Source organism: Colletes gigas, unplaced genomic scaffold (genome assembly GCF_013123115.1).
Source record: "Colletes gigas isolate AHSC1104 unplaced genomic scaffold, ASM1312311v1 Colletes_gigas_Sc00002, whole genome shotgun sequence".
NCBI classification, from domain to species: Eukaryota; Metazoa; Arthropoda; class Insecta; order Hymenoptera; family Colletidae; genus Colletes; species Colletes gigas.
In genome coordinates this window covers 2601231-2624131 of record NW_025106631.1, presented here as the reverse complement: position 1 = coordinate 2624131, position 22901 = coordinate 2601231, and the positions used below count along the sequence as shown (strand labels likewise).

Genomic DNA, 22901 nt, shown 5'->3' with positions numbered 1-22901 from the left:
TGGCTCGCGGTGAACGGAAATCGCGAAACACGTGAATCGAATGGAAACACGGAAAGGTGGCTTACATACCGATTTCGCCGTTGCGATTATTCCGCCGGGTGAAAGGGAGAACCGCAGAGGCCAAACATCGAGATTCATCTCGTATGACTCGGCTCTGAACGATCTGCTTCAACGACGGTAGCAAATTCACTGCGAAAGTATAGTCGACCCATTCTCCACGGCACCAGCTCAACGACGCGATTACCATGCCGCAGATACTTTTACGGCCGCTTTGTGGAATATGTTGCAAGGCCGGTCGGGACCGCGAAACGGAAACACAATTAATAGGTGTACCGGATGAATAAAAAATGGTAAAGAAAGTCTGGCCAGAAAAAGAACGATCTCGATCGCGTTAACACGTTGACCGCCAGTCTAAAATCCTAAAATTCTTTGCAAGACCAAAACTTCGATCTTAGTCAATTCTAAACTGCACAACTTAAAAGTTGTCCTAGTAGTTACTCTCGTAACCTCATTAAAATTTATATTCTTTAAAGTTTCAACTTGAGAATTAATTGTTTTAGTTCCACTGTTAAAAGTTCTGTCGCCCATATGTGGGTGACGTGGCAGTCAAAGTGTTAATACAGAACACCATCAGAGATAATCAGGGGTAAAGTTCTTATTTAGATGTTAACGTTTAAGGTAATCGTCTAGATCAGGGAAGAATGTCCCTTTAGGCTTGGTCTTTACTCACGTTCTCAAGAACCACCATTTTGAACTTCCCCTTTTTTAGAATAATTGGAGAAAAGTTTACCGGTTGTTGACCAGGTACACAGGACCACCCTCGCATCCTGGGAAGACAGTCGCGTCCATCAGGATGAGGCATTCCTCGACTCCCAGTAAATTCCCAACGATTCCACGGCTGACAGTGTCGGCGAAGAAAGCGTTCCCAAAAGGCGTGGAAACGATCTCGACGGTGGATCCTTTAACAGGCCTGCGGACAGTCGTTTCTTTCGCGAACGCGTGCAAGGTTTCGTCGATCCTCCTTTTCACCTCCAATTCCCTGTCTTCTTCGCCCTCGAGGAACTCGGATACCAGTCCCTGTTCGCACTCGATCAGCAGGAAGATCGGTAGCAAGAGACGATCGAACCTGTGCTCGTCTTGAAACCTCCAACTTTCGAACGAGTCCTCCAACGTGTCCTTCAAAAGTGGACATTTCCAAACGGCTGATAGTTTTCCCGACACGGTTGGTGAACCGCTACGATGGATCAGGAAGGTCAAATCGTCGATGGACTCCAACGTTCGAAGCGTCGTTAGTTCCCCTGGATCTAGGGTGGCCACAAAGTCGTGGAGGTTGCTGGATCGTTGCAAAATGGAGGCCAATATGGAGCCGTGGGCGAGAACCCAGGTTTTTGCAATCGAGATACCAGAGTAGCCTTGCGAAAACAGCGTCGGAGTCTCCGTGGAGGATGAGAACGTTATGAAAACGCTTCTAGGCACATGCATGATGCTCTACTTTTTGATCTCAAGATTTATTCTAAAAAAAAAAGAAAAATAGGAGGTAATCGTGAGTCATCGTTTAACTTAAACACAGTGTTAGAGTTGAGAACCCAGAGATTCTTCCTGTTTTTTAAGGTTTCCCTAGGAATCTCCAGGCGAAGGAGGAAGCGTTAAATAATTAATATTTATAACAGGGATAGTAATTGCTTCCTTGTACCCTTCCCGAGCGAGCCATTGTTGTCTCATGACTTCACGTACATACTCTTATGCGTCTAACTGTTCTTGATAGAGAGATCGAACTAATCAGCGAACACACACGTTTGTAAAATTGTAAAAAAAAAAAGGAAATAATCAAGGAACGAACGGACATCGTGACAATGACTATGTGGGCAGTCGCTGAATGTACCCTGACGCGTGTATTGTGTCGCCAGGCTAACGAGCGATCCATTATCTCTGGGGCAAGGGGAGAAAATAGGATCGTCTTATCGAGAAGTCATTTCTGGTAACCGCGGCATCTCCGCAAACGATACGAGAAAGGAGTCAAGGAGAATTATCTAATGAAAAACGGCAGATGAAAAGAAACAAATTAGATCAACCTCGGGGAACAGAGTCGAGACAATGGTAACAAATGAAATCCAACAATTACAGCGACTCCAAATATACAGGGTCATAACTCCGTTATTATTGCATTTACGAAAAAATGCCAAAGGAGAAAGATAAATGGTTCGAAGAGCACTACATCTGTAGGCCTTTGAATTTTTTTTCGATGCAGCGGTGCATGTGCCATTAACAATTGCATCGTTTCTTTAAATAGAAATGCATATTTTTTTTTATATAGATCGATTCTTTGGTTAATTCTACATAAAAAATGATTAGGGTACCATGGCGAAAAAATTATTAGATCTCGAGATATTTTCAAAAAATGTCTTTATCGAAGAAGATGCTCAAATGCTTCTCCATTATATTCTAAACATTTCTAAATATCTCTAAAAATTATCTGCAGTTATTCTCAGATTCTCTACGGAATCTATGGGATTTGAATAAATTCTATCTTTCAAATAATCCCACAGAAAAATCAGGTGAACGGGCTGGCCAACGTATTGATGTATTTGTTGCGATAACGTTATTGCAAAACTTAGTTTTTAGAAAGTTTCTGTTATGATAACAATATCGAAAGGGTGTTTACCTTTGCAACATGGTCATGAAGTGTTTGAGTATCTTCTTCAATGAAGACATTTTTTGAAAATATCTCGAGATCTAATAATTTTTCGACCATGGTACCCTAATCATTTTTTACGCAGAACGAACAAAAGAATCGATCTGCATAAAAAAAAATATGCATTTCTATTTAAAGAAATTATGCAATTGTTAATTGCACATGCACTGTTGCATCGAAAAAAAATTTAAAGGCCTACGGATGTAGTGCTCTTCGAACCATTTATCTTTCTCCTTTGGCATTTTTTCCGGAAATGCAATATTAACGGAGTTATGACTTGTACCAATTGCGTGGACCGCCCTGTAGATCTTCTATAGAGTTTCTTGTATCTTCCTTTTCTAATTTAAAATAAATTCGATAAGAAACTTCTGCGTTACTTAGTTTCATCGAGCAAACATTCTGGAATTAATTTCAACGAGCGTTTGAAAATCACTGTGAAGTAAAGTGCAATGATTGTTTTCAGTGACCGATTCGAGGAGTATCGCTTATCGGACGTTGAAAAGCTGAACGAGTCCGTGGCGGAGCAGGTAGCGGCGAGAAAAGTGGATTGAAAAAGCGATATCGAGGAGAAGATGGAAAGAAGAAGGGAAGGAAGTTAAAGAGGAGAAAGGAAAGGCGAATATGTTCAAGTTAGACGCCTAGACAGCGTGGCAGCAGCGCCGGTATTGAAATAAAAGGAGAGTAGATTCGCATTTGCACGTGCATGCAAGCAGCACGGGAGCAATATCTGCTCGCTAATGCTTCCTTTTCGTCGGTACGGCGTACTTAACATTTACAGATATTCGTGACAACGGTCGACGATATCTGTTTCGATCTTTCTTTCGTTCCAGATCGTTTTGGAACGATTCTGTAATAATTAGACTGTGGATCTTTATGCAAATTCACATTTTTATTAATAGAATTAATGAAACGGAAGCTTCGCGGGCTGTCTCAACCCCTAAATATAATAATATAATATTTTATATAATTAATTAATTATTTATAATTAATTATAATATATATTTTTGCATATTAAATGCATTCTGTAGTTCTTTGAGGATTAAAATTTCCCATAAATGCATAAATATAATAATTCGTATCTTACTTTAAGTATTTCTTATATTTCTGCATATTAAATGCATTCTGTAGTTCTTTGAGGATTAAAATTTCCCATAAATGCATAAATATAATAATTCGTATCTTTAAGTATTTCTTATATTTTTGCATATTAAATGCAATTCTGAAGTTGTTTGAGGATTATAATTTCCCATAAATGCATAAACATACGCAGTCTGGTAATAATAAAATACCAACAGCTTTGTTATCGAGTCCGAAGTAACGGAGCTCGAAGACGTGGCGCCATTTTGTTTTTGCGAGATAACAGGCACGCCAAAGAGTTTCTCCAGGGACAATTAAATAACCAAAATTTTAACTTGCAGGTGCCGTTACTTTATCTCGACTGCTCCTTCTATTCATCCTTGAGGAGAAAAAGTACCACGCGGCGAGTAATTTGCAACGGGGATACGCAACGTTGAGCATCGTTGAATTATAATTGAGTCCCGATAGAGTCGTCGTAGCTCGGAGCAGCGCGTTGACTATCGGTACGAGTCAATTACCGCGGAGTACGTGGCTAACTGGTCGTGGAAAGTGCATATTACGACAGAACAGTGACTTTCAAAGCGTTTCGAAGAATGTTACACGCGCAGCGGCGGAAAACTCGCGGTATTCCTGCACGGCGGGCGTGTCGAATTCGTTTTGGTCATTGCCATTTACGCCACGAGCGCCAGACGTACAATCATTTCGGAACAGCAACGAATATTCCAACGCTGCGTCTAACGAGAGTGTCTTATATCGATAGAATTAATTTTGGGCGCCTTTGTTGATGAAATATTTTTTGCTACCCCTGGTAGGTGAGCCCCTAAGGTCTTGGACCCTTTTTTAATCATTCTGTATACAGTGAGAAATGTGTAATTTTGTCTAAAAATATTTTGCTTGGCTATTTTCAGGCACGTCCTCGGTTTGATCACAGGGGAAGTTTCGATCGTCTAATCAAGCCCCCGGGTTGGGCGTGAACGTTGATTGGGTCTTGTGTTCATCGATCGGTTATTTTATTTTTAACGCGTCGGCGGAGCTGGGTCAGTTTCGAAGATTATTATCGTGTTATTATTAAAAGTCTTAATTACATGCTTAATATACAAGGTGTATCGTTTTGGAATCGACGATCAGGGGTGTAAAAACAATGGAGAAAGTTGTGGTAATTTTTGTATCCCGAGGATTCTTAAGAGCTATTGGAATCGGTATAATTGATTCTATTAAACTGTTTATAAACAATGTTCGATGACTCCGTGTTCCTCTCAATGGAAGACTAACAGGCCAATCTTATGCCAACTGCTTGAGTAATCAATTGCATGAATTATTGAAAGATGTTCCATTAGATGTTGTACGTTGCATGGGATTTATGCACGATGATGCATCGTCCTATTTCAGCCAAGTAGCCAGACAGTGTTCCAACAGATGGATAGTTCCTGCGTGACCTATTGTCTGGCCTCCTCGTTCCCCGGATTTAAATCTGCTTGATTTTTATTTTTACTATACTCATCAAAGAAGGTCAATACATTAAAAATATTTGAAACACGGAGACCTTTCTGACACGAATTCTACAGGTTCGTAATTAGGCCGAATGGCGGCCATTTTTAGCACTTGTTGCAAAGGTGAGCAACTGCGTATTACTGGATTATAAAAATAGTTACAACTTGGGTACACTTTCTAGTTCTATTGCAGGTACACTAGCACGGAAAACATTGTTGCTTTGTTAGTAGATGAAGACTTATTCAACCCTAATCTAAATGTGACTGTGGATCATATACGTTGGACTAAAAAATAGTTGTCCCTTTACTAGTAGCGCTGCTAGCGGAGAAGCGACGAAATACAACTACTATACCCTGCTCAGGGTATTTCCACCCTTTTTAATTATTTAATCTCATCGTGTAACGGGTCCTTGAATTCGTCTCAGCAGCCATCGTGAGATGTAACAAAATTATGCCTTATTCTTCGCATTAGGAGAAAGCTCTGTCTCAAATAAAAATTTCTAAAACATTATAAAGAGTCTAATTTTATTGCAAAAGCATTTAAAAAATTATTTTTAACTCAACACTACTTTGCGGCGGAAACGTATGTATTCTGGAGTCGTCATATTATACAGGGTGTTCGGCCAACCCTGGAAAAAATTTTGATAGGAGATTCTAGAGGCCAAAATAAGACGAAAATTAATAATATCAGTTTCTTGACTGAGGCCTCGTTAAAAAGTTATTAACAATTAAATTAAAAAATTTCAAACCGTTCTGGAAAAATTATTTTTGGTCGCGGGGGTCAATTACAATCATTTTTAGTGAAGAGACGTACCTGCGAAATCCTACGCATTTTCGAGAAAAAAATTCGTGAAGATATGATATTTTTCGACGGAAAAAGAAAATTTCAAATCGTTCTAAAAAAATTATCATAGATTACAGGGGTCGATTACAATCATTTTTGGTCATTATACATAAACCCGAAATCCTACGCACTTTCGAGAAAAAAATTCGAGAAGATATGAAATTTTTCGACGGAAAAAGAAAATTTCAAATCGTTCTAAAAAAATTATCATAGGTTACAGGGGTCGATTACAATCATTTTTGGTCATTATACATAAACCCGAAATCCAACGCATTTTCGAGAAAAAAATTCGAGAAGGTGTGAAATTTCTCGACAGGAAAAAGAAAATTTCAAATCGTTCTAAAAAAATTGTCATAGGTTGCAGAGGTCGATTACAATCATTTTTGGTTATTATACATAAACCCGAAATCCATCGCATTTTCGAGAAAAAAATTCGAGAAGGTGTGAAATTTCTCGTCGGAAAAAGAAAATTTCAAATCGTTCTAAAAAAATTATCTTAGGTTGCAGGGGTCGATTACAATCATTTTTGGTCATTATACATAAACCCGAAATCCTACCCACTTTCGAGAAAAAAATTCGAGAAGATATGATATTTTTCGACGGAAAAAGAAAATTTCAAATCGTTCTAAAAAAATTATCATAGGTTACAGAGATCGATTACCATCATTTTTGGTTATTATACATAAACCCGAAATCCATCGCATTTTCGAGAAAAAAATTCGAGAAGGTGTGAAATTTCTCGACAGGAAAAAGAAAATTTCAAATCGTTCTAAAAAAATTGTCATAGGTTGCAGAGGTCGATTACAATCATTTTTGGTTATTATACATAAACCCGAAATCCATCGCATTTTCGAGAAAAAAATTCGAGAAGGTGTGAAATTTCTCGTCGGAAAAAGAAAATTTCAAATCGTTCTAAAAAAATTATCATAGGTTACAGGGGTCGATTACAATCATTTTTGGTCATTATACATAAACCCGAAATCCTACGCACTTTCGAGAAAAAAATTAAGCGGACACCTAAAAAACCTTTCTTGTCAGATATAAATCGATAAGCGGTATCGAATAAACGTATTAGGATCGATAGTGAGCGAATTTACCTAGCGTGGTGGCCGATCCGTGGCGTGCCCCAATGCGTGGTCCGGCACCCTCAGCCTCCGAGGCGATACGAACGCGTCGCGACGGCACGTGTACCCGTGGCAATTTCTCCGTCGTTGCGTTCCACGTGTATCCTAAAATTGTCGTTGATCAACTATCTTTTGTTGTCTCCGCGACGCCCACGTTTCCGTCCCCTCTCTCCGTTCGATTCTCGAAACGTGGCGTGGAGGAGCGACGCCGTGTGCGCGCGTGTACTCGCGCCTCCGCGTTGAATCGCGACGAAACGAGCGAAAACGACAGGGGAGAATCGAAAGGTTGAAAAGGGCGTGAAGCGAAGAGGGAAACGAGGGAAAGCGTCAAGGGGCGGAGGAGGAGAGGGGAAAAATAAGGAGTTCGTACCACCGAAGAAATACGTCAGCGGCTCGTTATTCGCAAGGAAGAAGATTGCAGGCTCTATTTCTGCCTGCTCGCAATTAGGCGGGCAGCTGATGGCACCGCAGCCGTGGACGACGTGCTACGGGGGCAGAGAGACCGGGGGGCAGCGATAACGCGGCGAAGGGGTGGCGCAGAAAGGGGTTCCCCCTGAAAGAGAAGGACGCGCGCAACGGAACACCCGCCGAGAGGTGTATATTAGACGCGGAACGCCGCGACGCCCGGATCAGAAGGAATCTATTCGTGGTCGCCGTTGCTGCCATTCAAGGAAGAGCAAGATCAAGGTACGTCCAACGGGGCACCGATTCCTGAACGACGTTCGTTCGTGCTCCGGGGCCCCCCCCTTGGTTTTCGAAACGATTTTCCACCGTTCGCAGTTTGCCCGTCGTGTTCGAGCTCCGGGTACGTCCTCGGTGTTCAGTGTCGAGTGTCGAGTGTCGTGTGTCTGAGTGTCGAGTGTCGCGTGTCGTGACCAGGGAACGGAGCGACGAAACCGGACGAGTCGGGTCGGGTCGGGTCGAATTGAAACGAAAGCTTCCTTCGAACCGTAAAGAAACGTAACCACTGCGAATTATTTAGTATTTGGAAACGGAATACCAATAACGTTTCGTTTCTATCGAGCGACGAGAGGCGAGGCGTACGCGAACCGCGAGGAAAATGAAATTGCGCTGCCACCGTTCCCTTCGACGTTCCTCTACTGTTCTCCGCGGCTCGTTCGGATTGTTTGCGGTCGCGTTCCATTTCGGAGACCGTCGACGAACGAACGGCCGAGCGAATAAACGGAGCCCGTAGCGCGTGTAACGTCCAGCTGTCTGCCCCGGCGAACGGAATGAAGTTCTGTCGCTTCCTCTAATCGTTACTTTAATTTACATCAATTGCATCTTGGCACGGCCGCGCGAGAACGATATCGTCAGCGTTTCGAGCGTGCTCCGGGGGACTCTGTTCGACGAAAACACGCGCTCACAATCCATGGTCGGTTGGAAAACTTCTCGATGCTTTTTGGGCCCAGACCTCGACGGGGTCTTGGGATTTTTCCACCCTTATCGGGTGTGTTTGCTGTTCGCGATACTCAAGGACACCGCGAATATGCGCGATCTTGACCCAATGACGAAGGTCGGCGTTAACAATGCCGATGATGAGGCCTGCGCGTAATTCTATCGAGAGTTAGATGGGCAGAGAATAGAGAGGGTCGAAAGTAGCGGGCGAGGAAGAAAAGGAGGGAGACAGAGCCAACGATCTCTATCGAATAACGAAGGACTGGTTGTTTATCGAGTCTATCCTGTTTCCTCTTCCCAGTACGAACTTGAGAAGATAACTACTCTAACTTGGCGAAAAGATGTCTTGTAGTAATTGTACCGATACCACGATCGACACGTACCGATACCGGGATTAAATTAGACTTGAAAAGTGTAGATGAATATTGCTATTTTTCCATTCGTTAACGGGAACCCTTCAGTACAAAAGATGTATGTAATTTGTAAGGGGCAACAAATATGAATTATAAATAGTAGATATTCGAAGGGGTTGCAGAGGGTTAACTTGGTTTGCTATTGCTTGGGACAGTGAAAGATGAACGGTAGTAGTCAGACATCTTAGTTTCAACTTAATCTTAATCTCGATCGATAGTTCCTTTTGCCAGAATTGACAAGTGTAAAAAGAGGATAGGTCTATCAAAAACCGGTATTACAAATATTGGCTCGTTCCTGGAAACTCTAATCGTACGACAAGTTGAAACGAAAATCGTGCTCTCGATTGGTTTCGAACGATAATCGAGAGTGGTGGAAACAAGCGGCCGACCGACCGACCGAACACCGATCCAGAAAGCTATTCTGGGAATTTGCTACGGAACTCGAAGGCGAGCTACTTTCCGTTTTCAGAGAAGTTGCTGAGTTATTTATAGCGTCCCACCGCGGTACGTTTGTCGGAAAAGGACACTCTCTCTTTCTCCCGTTTCTCTTTTCCCTTATTAAACACCTTTCCTTCCTTAGAATCGTTGCCCCAGACGTTCGGACTCTTACGACCAGTTCGTCAGCGATCGTTAATTCGACGCTGCCAGCCTCGATCGCCGATTCCTTGGATCGAGCAAGAATTTTTATCGAACGCGGAGCGGATGTATCTGTTCCTCGAAACAGAGTCTTCAAGGCGGTCGATTTCTCGACGACACGGAAGTCTTTCGGTCCGCCTTCGATCGTGAATTAAATCACGGACGTTCGAAATCTCGCGTACCGCTGAAAACTTCCAACTTCTTATCGTATATCGGTAATTATGGTTCCTGAACGATACGGTAATTTTCCAGTCGTTAGTCGCGAAAGTTCCTCGGATCGGATAAGAAATCTCGGACGTACGAAGTTTGGACTCGATTTAAAATGAAATTTCCACTAACTAATTAGGAGTACAGGGTTTCGCGATTGGAGTTTCGACCTATGGCACTTGGAGATCCAATAAATCGGATTGTTGTCTTTGTTGACACTAGCAATCACGATGTTGACTCTCAAACTCGCATCTATCATAATTGACTCGAGTACAGCGTTTTTAATGAATCTATATATATGTATTCGCACATGTGCGTATTCCCGTTATAGATACTTTCGTAATGCGATTTTTTCCCCGTGTACATAAATATCGAAAATTTCGGGCAGTTTCGGTTAACGAAATCTCGGACGTCCGAAGTTTCGATTCAGACTTCGCCAATAATTTCAAATAGCGTTGTATATTGATCGTATGGAAGATTTCCCAGTCGTGGGTCTGTAAAGTTCGATTAGAAACGAAATCTCGGATGTACCGAAAATCTCGGACGTTCGAAGTTTCGATTCAAGCATTGCCAATAATTTCAAATAGCATCGATACGATCGTGTATTTCTCGACGATGTAAAATCTCTCGACTTCCACGTATCAAAAGTTCGATTAGAAACGAAATCTCGGATGTACCGAGAATTTGGTACTTCTGGTGGCGTCGCGTATGGATCGTAGAGAACAGTTCCCAGGCGTGAGTTTGTAAAGTTCAATTAGAAAGAAAATCTCGGATGTACCGAAAATCTCGGACGTCCGAAGTTTCGATTGAAGCGTCGCCAATAATATCAGTGTCGCGTATTTCTCAACGATGTAAAATCTCCCGACTTCCCCGTATCGAAAGTTCGATTAGAAACGAAATCTCGGATGTACCGAGAATTTCATACTTCGGTGGCGTCGAGTATGGATCGTAGAGAACAGTTCCCAGGCGTGGGTCAGTGAAGTTCGACGGTGGACGAGATCTCGGACGTCCGAGGTTTCGGTAGTCGCCGAAAAATTTCGTGCGCGTAATCGTGGACGGTGCGAGTAAATGGAGTAACCTTTCGGTCGTTAGACGACACGTTGCACCGCGAGGGAACACACGCGCGTGCGGAGGTACGTCGGAAAGGGCGATGAGGGAGGGTGGGAGGAAAGTAGGTATCGGGGTAGGGGGGAGGGTGTAGCAATGAACGGTTGCGCGCAAGAGGAACCTAGGCTGATCGTAGTCGTTTCGAGTGGCCGCTTGACTCGTACAGGAGGGTCTTTTAACCGTCCATTCGCGTTAAGTGGTAGTCGTACCTACAGAGGGGCACGGCCGTAACAGAAAAGGATGGCGAAGCGTGTGCGTGCTTCGCAGCCCTACACGGCCAGTCCGAGTAGTCAGTATTCACCGAGATTGTCCACTCTGTCACCGATGCTTTGCTCTTTGCTCCGAAACTGATCAATTTCGTGCCCGTACGCGTGTTTCTCTCGTACGTCGACCGTATTTTCGCCGACGCGACGATCGTTCGTCACGCGATTACGGGTTTCCTTTCTCCCGCGGCCGCGACAGCGTTTTCTACTCGCGAACGCCACCCGCGACACCGAAAGATCGCGGCGTTGATCGCCGATCGAACCGATACCGCGTCAAGTGATCGGGGGACGGACGCGGGCCGAGGTACAGGAGTCACGGGGGAAAAAAAATCGTTCCTCCCGGACCCAGGGGGGAGGGGGGGCCTTTTTGTGCGCGTTTCCGTCCCGACGTTCCAGAAATAAAGTTTCGGGACTGCGTGTCGCGGGATCGCAGAGAAAGAGAGAGAGATGGTAGATGAGAGAAAAAAAGAAGCTGCGTTAAGGAGGATACGCGGAGAGGCGTAGAAAAGGGAGGAGTAGGTGTCGGGGCCAGAGACAGACTTGTGTGATTTAGTGCACGACGAATTCAACGATTCGGCTGGTACGAGGAGACTCAGCCAGCCGACGTTAAGCTCGAGCGTGTGAGAAGATTAGTCGGAGCGTGTGTACTGACTGGCACGGATACAGACATTAAACCCATCAGCTCCTCCTCGCGTGTTGACAGTCGTCGATCGCGGCGAAGTTTGCCGTTATGCAACCGAGCCGTTGAAATTTTTTGGGAAAACCATCGATCGAAATAGTGACGAGTGCGCGCGGAGCTGGCCAAATAAGGCCCAGAGACCTTATCGGGACCCGCGTACACCCCGTTTCGCGGCGAGATCGTGAGACTATAGAGTCTCTCGTTGGGTCCTTAAGATCGACGACGATGTTGTCTTGAGCTCACGACCGGATCAGCCGATTTCGATCCGACACGGTGCTCGTCGAGGGAGATGAAGCTGCCGCCGGCGCGTACAATCCACCATGGGGGACAACGACCGTCGCCGCCGCGTTACGAGAAGCCGTGTCAACTTTGCGATCCGCTACGTGAGTTTCGAGAGTGAATGCTCCCGCGAACCTAACCCGAACCGAGAAACCGACCGAGACGTTCGCGGAAAAGTGAAAGAAACGCGCTCGAAACCGCATCCCACCGTCCGACCAGTCGATTTCCCGAGACCACGTCGCCCCCATCGAGGTGATCTCTCGACCTCGAAACATGCTCGAGTTTCGTTCACTCGAATACGGTTCCCCCGATTACTGTTTACGGGACCCGCTATTAACACGATCGGTTGCTCCGGCTAAGGTGGTCTCTTGCGTCGACCTCGAAACATGTTCAACTTTGTTTCACTCGAATACGGTTCCCCCGATTACTGTTTACGGGACCCGTTATTAACACGAGCCGTTTCTCCGGCTAAGGTGGCCTCTCGCGTCGACCTCGAAACATGTTCAACTTTGTTTCACTCGAATATGGTGACTCCGTCGACTCTTTACAACGAAAGTATAGTAAATTGCATTCTCCAAAATCTCAGAAGCCATTTTTGAAATTCGCGACATCCAAAAAGTCTAGTATACCCCTCACCCTCGACCTAAATTTCGACGAACTTTTCGAGTCGTTTGTTCGTCGGTGAACGCTTTAATCGTTTCCAAAGCCGTGTACAAACGGAGGAAGGAAGGTAAACGGAGGGACATGTGCTCGTATCGTGGCGTGCGTTGGCAATGTCGGCGTACGGCGAGATTCGAGTACATGTGCTTTCGGTTCGCGTTGGCGCAATACGGGGCCCCCCGAACACCGTCCGATCATATTTCACGGAATTAGTCTCGAAGAGGAATGTGCAACTTCACGATTTCACGATTCCATTTGAAGCTATTAACCTGTTGCGCCGATGACGCGCGGAACGAGACGTAATCGTTTTAATTGCTATCTGGCCCCGACGATACGTAGTCGGACGTGACTCGTCTCAATGGATCTACTTCGCGTGCGTAATGAATCATTGGCGGATAAAAAAAACACTACTCTCGTTAACGAGTCCGCGAGAGATCCGTCGCGTTACGCAACGAATTGTTCCACCTTGGCGATTTTGTCTCTCGTTATCTGGCAAAATAAACCGAGAAACACGCTCCAGGGAACGAGAAGATACGATTCACGATTTAAACTTCGATCTTTGAATCTTTTTCCTCGATCGTGCAACGTCCTTTATCGGAAGTAGTATCGTTGCATGTTAATTGGACATTAGTATAATTTGACATTGAAAATTATAATCAAGTTCCTAGAAGCTTAGTCTTTAAATGGTGCCAGATGATTTAAATTTTAATTCAATCTCGTCATTTTATATTTTCAACTGCTGTTTAAAAAAACAGCATCGAAATTAAATATCCCTCGTGTCTCGAGTTTGCAAACTTCTGCAAACTTCTTCTGTCGTGAGAAATTGTTTTGTTCGTGGTATGTTTAATTGGGTGACATAATTTCAAAATATTTATTGCAATGTTCCCGAGCATCTGCCCTAAAGTGGACAAGTTAGGTGTCGTTCGAAAGGTCTTGGCTCGAAGTTGTGCCTTTTCGGGGTTCCAGCCCCCCTCTGTACTTCCGGTTCGGAAGTTACCAATCATTCTCTGTTAGAACTATGCCAACGTGTGTACACGTACATATATGTCCACGAAATTATATGCTTTTTAGTTCTTTATCAACTGAGAGAAAGAGCATTTGTCTTTGAAAATGGTGGAAATTAAATTCTATCAAATATTAATCAAAATAGATGTCAGAATATATTATTTGTACATGGAAGCACATAATCGTACAGTGATTATTGTTACTGTTTATCACAGTCTGCAACATTTACATTTGGTTATTAATTAAATTAAATTCCACCAAATATTAATCGAAACAGATGCCAGAATATATTATTTATATATTCTATATTATATTATATTATATTATATTCTATATTATATATTCTATACATAGAAGCACATAACCGTACAGTGATTAATATTATTACTTTTTACCAAAGTCCGCATCATTTACATTTGGTTGTTTTATAAAGAAAACGGTTCGCTGCTCTGTTTTGGTAGCTCCTGTTTGAGAAAAGTCGCGATGGACGGGAACTTTCACGTTCGAGGTTTGTCGAAAAATAGGAAAAGTCTCGGTATATCTTGGAATAAGACGGCCAATGACGCAATGGAGGCAGCTGTGTCGTTGGTTGATGCAACCGCAACGCGAGTTTACGCGAATGGATACCAGACGGTTTTTAGAGCAGCGATCCTACGAGCGTTTCCAAGTATTTGGGGAAAACCAGACGCGGATCTCGACGAACAATAGAAATTCTCGCTACGCAATTATAGTATTTCTCACGTCCACGATCCTCCTCGCGAAAAGTTCCACGAGGCGAACGGAGAGGAATATTTCTTAATTGTACCCCACCTCGAGAGGCCACGATAAATTTTCCTACATTAAAAACACCTCGATTCTTGTACGAGCTTTTCTGAACGATAGCGATCGATTTACCGATAATTTCGTCTAGGGGGAAAAGTTTATAAAATAGGTCTATCGGTAGGAATGTGCACAGTGGTGTTCCAATCTTCGTACGATTTATGGGTTCGATTCCCAAAAGTATTAACACTAGAACCACCGACAATTACAGTGTGTTTATTTGTATCAAGAAAATCGAAACGACAGGTGCGTGAAGAAATGTACAATGCAATGGAAATAAATAACAAATTTATTATCTATAAAATAATTGTTAATCGATATTTTATTTTTTTTTCTATGATCTAAGAAAGCTATTTAATAATAGAGAAAATTCAATTTTTAAGTGGATATTATAAATTGATTATAAGTGTTATTAATAATAGTAAATTTGCAAAAATTCAAAATAACATATTTATTATCTATAAAATAATTGTTAATCGATATTTTATATTTTTTTCTATGATCTAAAAAAGCTATTTAATAATAGAGAAAATTCAATTTTTAAGTGGATATTATAAATTGATTATAAGTGTTATTAATAATAGTAAATTTGCAAGAATTCGGTCGAGTAAATTTTGTAGAGGTTTCATTAGAAATTAGGAGTGGGTCGTTTTGACTGGTTCCGGTGGTTCTAGTGTTGAGGACGAGAAAAGTTGCAACGGCGAGGGAGGCGACGGAGGTTGTTGAGGTTGTTGAGGTTCCCGAGAGGCAGCGAAGGTGGAAGTGGATACGGGAGGTGGAGGTGGCGGAGGTGGCGGAAAACGCCGGGGGAGTTTACAAGAACGCGGGATCCTGATTGGTCAGCGACTCGGCCATATTACGAGCGGCTACAGTCCGCGCTATATAGTTGACGCGGCACCGAACATTCACGAGTGGCGCATCTCTCCGCCACTATCCAGCTTCGAAGCGCGGCTAGAAACGCCGCTCGCGGGGGATAAAGAGGGGGCAGGGTGAATTGACTGTGTGAAAGAGAGAGCGGCCCGGAGGTATGTGGAAGAGATTATGAAAGTGTGGTAGATTGTAGATACAATAGAAATGTATAGATAAATGGACAAATACGCAGATTGGTAGGCAAATAAGACATAGATAGGCGGATATATCGGTGAAATCGTCTATATATATCTAAAATTAACCCTTTAGAATCAAACGTGACTCGAAAGTCACTTTTTTGTCAATATGGATCAAACTGTTTTACTATATCTCAGGCTGGAGTACAAAATTTTTCAATTTATATCTCGATATAAATTTTGTTCAAAATGGAGAAACACATGGGTAAATACATTGGAGGGGTCCCAGACGATGATACTTAACTCTGAATTTTAAAAATTTGATGCTCAGGTTTTTAAACATTTATCGATCCATTTGTTGGGTCCATATAATCAATTATCAAATAAATATTATTCTATAAATAATAGAGTGTTTTGATACTGAATTTTAAAAATTTGATGCTGAGGTTTTTCAATATTTATCGATCAATTTGTTGGTTCCATATAATCAATTATCGAAGAAATATAATATTCTATAAATAATAGAGTGTTTTGGGTAAACAGATAATGAATACGAAATTTTTGCCAAAGTTTAAAAAAATAGAAACATAATTTAACAAACATAAATTTTTTGGTAAAGAGAATTTGGAGTTCTGAAAAGATTTAATTTGCGGTGGTTGTGGATAGAGGAACTAATGTAGTTGGGTGAATAGAGAAAGAGAGATACGGCGTGAAGGAAGTGAAAAGGCAAAGCGAGAGGAGAATCTCGCCCATGGTTTAAAGGCCAATCCGATCGGTTGTTCGGATTGTCACGCACGGCCCACCTGTGCGCGGCGGATCGCGTCGGAGAACGGTTGTCCTTCGATATATCTCGCGTCGTTCGGCCCCGACGGTCGCGACGGTGTCGGAGCCGTAAGGGGGTGGGTGGTCGAGGAGGCGGGCGGGCATTCTGCCGCGCGCGCGCCTTTCTCGAGATCGCGATACCACAGTTCCGCGGTGGTACTTGTCTCGCGTGTTTCCTTCCGCGACGTTTCAGGAATCTCCATCGAAAAAGGAAGTGTTTCTAGTGAGGAAACGTAAGCGACGTGAAAATGAAATTTACGGGAGAACCGGCGAGCGTGAAAACGAACAACCGTGCGCGTCGATTCTGAACGATTCCTCGCGCGTTCACGAAGTGAATCAAAATATAAATAAATAAAAAAAAAAATAATTTAACGTAGGAGAAGAGAGAGAGAGAGTGAGTGAGAGTGAGCAACGAAGGGAGTTTGAGAGAGAAAGGGGCGGGAGGGAGGGCAGTGAGAGGAAGGAACGAAAGCAGGAAAAGAAGACGAGACGACACAGAGGCGAAACCGCCTGGTCGGTGAAAGACGTCGAAAAACTGTGCGAAATTTACGAAAAAAAAACGGTGGATAAAGGAACCTCGGGGCGGCTAATAAGGGGGAAAGGCGAAAAGACGGGGCGAAGAGCGTTAAATGTAAGTCTTTTCTCTACGGTTTGCTCGTTACCTCCGCAAGTGGGACAGTTCAGAGTATCGTTACGCGAGATACACCTTCTCGGTTCGCTCGTTTAACGCGGGCACTCGTTGTTATTCGTGAGAAAGATCGGTAAGTGACTTTTTACTACAACGTTGCACCGGTATAATCGAATACTACGGTCGTAACTATTTATCTAAGAAAAAAAACAAGACGCCGCACGATGGCAGAAACCGTGTTCGTCTTATCGTCGACTGAAACATTCGAGTTACTTTTTTCAAAGTACTGCCTTCGCGCTGCGTCCTGGTAAATTACGTTAGTCTCTGGCGATTTTTGCTATCGTTTACGTAAACATTTTACGGTCTCCCCGATTATTTCTGCGTCTCCGTGAGTCGCAGCGTCGCCGGTGGAACACGTTTCCGTGTTCAGTTTCCCGAAACGCGCGATCGAATATCAGGCGAGACGATCGTTCGCGGCGGACGGTCTTTGAATATCCAAAGGCGTCTGGTACGGAAAGTTTAAACGGAATCGGACGTGTACGAGCGTTGAATTCGACCATGCCGTCGAGAAGGTTAACGAGAAAGAGAGGGAAGAAGCTCGGGAGAAGCAGTGGAAGCAGGGGATCTCTATCTTTAGAGTTCATTCAGAGAATCTTTTACTCAGGGCCGACGAGCGAGGGCCAAACACGAGTTGACTCATGCTTGAAAGACCAACATACGAAGAGGTGGAGGAGACGAGAGAAATTCAGCAGTGTTCCCTCGCCGGGCAGATGTATCGTTTTTGCTCGGACACGATTCGAATCGAGTCGAATCGAATCGAATGGGGAACGGAAGGGCCGCCGGTACAGCCTCACCAAGGGAACTTCTATTTTAAGATCGAATAGTATTTTTCCTAGAATCGTAGATCCACCGAGCAGACCATAAATTCGAACGACAAAAGATCGTAATCCTCCAGCATGGTCGAGCATCGTTTGTTTAACCATTTCATCCGTGGTCGTCGCCATCTTGGAAAAAGAACTGTACGTTATTCAGAGGCTCGTTTATCTTTGAAATTAATTATTTATAAATTCTATCCAGTAGTCAACGATACTTACATTTATAAATGTATAGATATATATGCCTGTTGATATAATTTTCGAATCTTATGGCTTATGACTTTCCAGTTAATGAATTATTACTGTTGGTCCGACTTGGTCTTCGAGCGTTGTTATTAGGTGCGAACTGATGAGGAATATTCTACGAACACTATGTTTGGATAATATTATAGTTTCGAGCTTCCATCTTTTTAATCGTTGACTCAGACGATTCGAAATTTCGACCAATGGCAGAGTTGTCTTAAATTCTGCTTAGTTTCTCTAGCTGTCCCAGGACACGTGTGCTCGAATTCGGTAGATCGTTTATACCTCTCGCGATAACGGTTGCACGGAACAGCTTTACCAGCCGCGAGAACTCTTCTGTGTTTACAGTTCGCGGAAATCAAAGGTTCAGAATAACGCGCCAGCTATCGCGCCACTGACCATCGTTTGCATTCGTTGATCGCGTTCAATCGCCCCCTTAACTATTCAATATTTCCAATTCAACGCGATAGAATTTGATCGACTATCGAGAAGCTCGTTAATTAATAAGTTCAACAAGCATCGAAAAGAATCAACTATCAAAATCGAAGTTTCGAGAATCGCTAACAATGGGTGGACAAATATACTCGAGATCTATTTTACGATTTAATTACAAGAAATCGGAGAAATCGCCGCGCTTATCGTGTACGGGGATAAATAGAACGAGAGAAAGAAATTAGCAAAGATAAGAAACGGCAACGGAAGAAGTCGTAGAAAGAGTAGGAGGAACGCGAAACAACCACCTGTAGCTGATGGCGCGACACGCCTCTCAAGAAACTCGCGCGTGCGTTTTCTCGCAAGCTTCAACCCCCAAAATCCTCGATTCGAGCTCACCGCGTCGTTCGAATTTTCCAAAACAGCACTCAAAGCTTAAAAATCGCTTCTGGAGATCTGTTTTGGTATCTGACGAATTTAACGTCTCATGAAATTTGCCTGATTTTTGGAATTAACGTTGCCAGGAAGCTGTCTTATCTTTATTTACTATACCATCCTAATCAAACGCGGTCCAGACCGTTGAGAGCTCGAAGAACAGCTTTGAGAATCTGTCGGTTGTGCACTTGACTATTCCTGAGACTCGATGTAACGGATCTCGTTATGGACCGTGTTTGATTAGGATGGTTTCGTAAATATAGATAAGGCTACCTCCTCAGATTAATTCTGTTAGAGCAATTGTTCAAAATGCTGTCACAAAGACTCGCCATTGAGTATAAGCGTTAAACGTACGCGTGTCCGACTGGAATTTTAAATTTTCCCGCGTAAACTTATTCATAGTTTCGATCCATTAGAAATTAATTATTACTAATACACTATATCCAGAACAAATACCATTTTAATTATTTAATTATAGCTCGAATAAAATTTAGAGACTTAATAATTTCTGTGAATTTCGGGGAAATCCCCAGTGGTCTACCAGACGCCAACGGTGAGGCAGCCTGTGTTTCGAGCGTCGGCACGAACGGCGCTTCCTGTTTGAAAGGAGACGCGCGAAGACGCGAAAGAATAACCCGGACTCTGTGCAGTATTTACCCACGATCGCGATAGTTGGAAAGCGTGCGCGAAAGTTGCGTCACATCCGCGGTCTGAAAGCGATTCTGGAAACGCGTCTCGCGGATCCGTAAACACCGGCGTGTCGATCTTTTCTTAGACCAACGGCCGCTACGTTCGTCGAGTCCGTGCGTTCCCTCGAAACTATTTAAAGAGAACGGAATGCATTTACCACTGCGGGCGTTTTACAACGGTTCGTGTTACGAGCCAAGCCGTAGCGGCGATTAATCGCGTTAGATCGTGACGCCCGCTTTTTCAAACAACCGCTCGGTCCTCGGTGTTTGATTTTAATCGCACCCCCTTCACCCGGTTCAAAAATAGACTCGAAAGCTCGTTAACTCCGCCGTATTTGCGTCTACGAGTGACCGTTTTAATCCGCGGAACACTGTGAAATCCGTATAAATAATATCGTTGCTTTTCGCCTACGAGTCCAGTCTTTCACGCCATTACCAATCAGATCTATTGGTATTCTTGTTTATCAGCTAGTTTTTATTCCTCTTAGAAACTGAAACATATATTTATCTTGAATGGAGATTCTACGGTACAATTATATTACACTCAAAATATATTTACAAAGAATATCAATTTATACTGTTAAACAGTATAAGAAAAAGGATACGTTGCGTTAGAGTATCCTGCACGAAGATAACCTGTAAATGTGAAAATTTCCAACGATAAAAAGTGGCTGATAAAAGAAGGAACCCATTAGACTTACTTTTGGCTTTCCATTGTATCGCAAAATTTTAAGGATTATCTCAATAACGTAACTAAGAATTTTGGTCGAGTAAATAGATCGATATTTACATCGATAGAATAGGGATATTTTCGTAACCCCTGATCGAGAAAAGATGGCCGCCCGTCGTTCGAGGCGTTAAAAACGGTTGGAAAATCGGTCGGTAGCGTAGAAAGGAAGGGTGAGTGGCGACGACAAAGATGGGAACGAATCGGAGAGAATCGTGTTCGGTTATCGGAACGGAGCAACAGCATACGTAGAGCGAAAACGCGCAGCAAGTCGCACAATGCGGTGAAGCGAAACGAGAGAAGCGAAAGACGGAGAAAGGCTACGCAGCTCGTCGTAATGCGAACCATAGGACGCCAAGCTGTCTGCCCTGCCGGAACGCTTGCTTTGCCCCACTACACTGTTCGAAGCTAATGTCCAATCGCGACGTTGCTGGCAGCGGTGGCTTGCATTTCTCTTGTTCTTGTTTTCTGCGTTCGTTGCGTTTGTTTCTGCTTTTGCTCCTGCTCCCGTTTCACTGTCACCGGACGTTCGCTGCCCGCGTTCGTGTCCGCCATTGCTTCGGGTGGTACCGTTGCCTTCGTCGTAAACGTTTTCACGGTTTCGACGTTTAAGGTTTTACCATCGGTACGCGACGTCGACGTTTCCGTTTACGGTCGCCATTGCTCTCTCTCGCGCCGTCTATTTTCGTAACGACGAAACGTCGATAGGATCGGCGAACGTCGGCCGAACGACGATGGAAACACCGAGAGGTGAAGAGAGAGAGAGAGAGAGAGAGGGGGGGCTTAGAACGTAACGACGAAACGATGACCAGAACCGCGATAGAAGCACCGACCACCACAGAGCAGGCTTTGTCCTACATATGCGAGATAGCAATGTACGGTCTTGCACTTCTCGAGTCTAACCGGGCGGCCTGACCAGCCGGATCGCGTAAATAAATCGTGTGATTCTCCCCTCGCCGGCTTCCTCTTAACCTCCCGAGCCCGGAGAACCATTCCGAGCATACCGAGAAAAGAGACACGCCGGCCACTAACGCCGGGCAAGGTCTGGAGAAACAGTAGTCCCTCTCTTTCTACCCACGAACGACGCGTATTCTTACACGATCGACGCGCGTACTGAAAATCGTCCATCGCTCTCGCGATGCGCGCGCCACAATTTCATTCAAATCACCCGTTCCTAGCATAACCTAAAATACCGGCAAATATCGATATTCGACATCCGTAAATACATTTACCGATAGTGTTTTCGTTGCATTACAATTTTCAGGGACCAAAAACCGATGTTGGTTATAGGGTCCTGCAATCTTTAACACTGGGTTTACTAGGTTAACACTAGATTTCAAACTTAACCTTACTGAACTCATAAATATCGTTTGTTAGCAATTTATGTTGAATTCGATTAATATAATAATACGAATATATATTCTGGATGAAGGAAAACCCATATTTTAATGTAACTGTCGACATAATGAGTTTCAATAAAAACATTCAGCCATTAACGTCAGATTTACGACTCGAATGTTTCAATTGTTTACAGTCTCAGTAATCTCATAGGGAATTCCTAGCAAAGTTAAACAAATACCGATAACAATAGCATACTAAAATATATTCTTCGAGTAAATGAATTTTTAGCAATAAATTACGATTTGTATAGCCTCCACCATATTTTATACAACGTAACGTTAAATAAAATTCTGAATCTGTTCATCTTCCGACCTCCCCATGATACTAAGATCGAATGCAACGCGAAAATCGGAAATACGAGTCTCGAACGTCCTCGAGAGCTCCATCGGGAGTGTTTGTCCCCATCGAGGCGCGTCGCGATGCTCGTCGACGCACTCCTCGCGCCGTAATCGGCACAAAAGATTCGACGATAGGAAAACGGAGACACGAGGGAGAAAGAGGGCGAAAGAAAAGGCGTGTTCGCGCGTATAAAGCTCAATCCGAACGACACACCTGTTGAACATTCCTTTGCAAATACCCGCGCGTCGACTACGTGCGTTACATACGAAGTTGCATACGGACGCAGCTGTGCTTGGCTCGCCTTGGACACGAGCTCGTCATGAGAAACCTCATCTGTTCGGCGAATTCCATGGAAATAAGTTTCATCGATTGTCTCTCTCTCGGTTCCGCGAAATTTTCCTGCTCTCGCCTCTCCGGGCACCAAACACCTCTCAAGATCAATTTTCCGCGCCGTCGCGACAATCGTGTTAATTATTTATTTATTTATTTATTCTTTTATTAACGGGTATTAAACCCTTTAGTACACAGATGTAATATGCAAGGAACTACAGTGAACTTGGTGAATGTAACA

The 22901-nt window shown here is 43.5% G+C and overlaps 2 protein-coding genes across 7 annotated transcripts in view; one reads left to right on the top strand and one right to left on the bottom strand.

The window, feature by feature from the left end:
• The window catches only part of LOC122402903 (peroxisomal leader peptide-processing protease), a 42474-nt gene that overhangs the window by 3475 nt on the left and 16098 nt on the right, over nucleotides 1-22901 (bottom strand). The window contains exons 2-3 of the mRNA XM_043406068.1: nucleotides 791-1513; nucleotides 70-269 (exon numbers count right to left, since the gene is read on the bottom strand). Coding sequence (XP_043262003.1) covers nucleotides 70-269; nucleotides 791-1482 — 892 coding nt within the window. The 5' untranslated portion in view covers nucleotides 1483-1513. The remainder of the gene's footprint in view (nucleotides 1-69; nucleotides 270-790; nucleotides 1514-22901) is intronic.
• Nucleotides 7827-22901, top strand: part of LOC122402909 (ion transport peptide-like) — a 32336-nt gene continuing 17261 nt past the window's right edge. Inside the window, exons 1-2 of one of the 6 annotated variants that reach the window (XM_043406082.1) lie at nucleotides 14830-14939; nucleotides 15368-15718. The gene's annotated coding sequence lies outside the window, so the exon portion shown is untranslated. Of the gene's footprint in view, nucleotides 7915-14829; nucleotides 14940-15299; nucleotides 15719-16951; nucleotides 17193-18596; nucleotides 20764-22901 lie in introns of those variants that run through there. The other 5 variants (XM_043406102.1, XM_043406119.1, XM_043406092.1 and 2 more) reach the window with 5 other exon arrangements.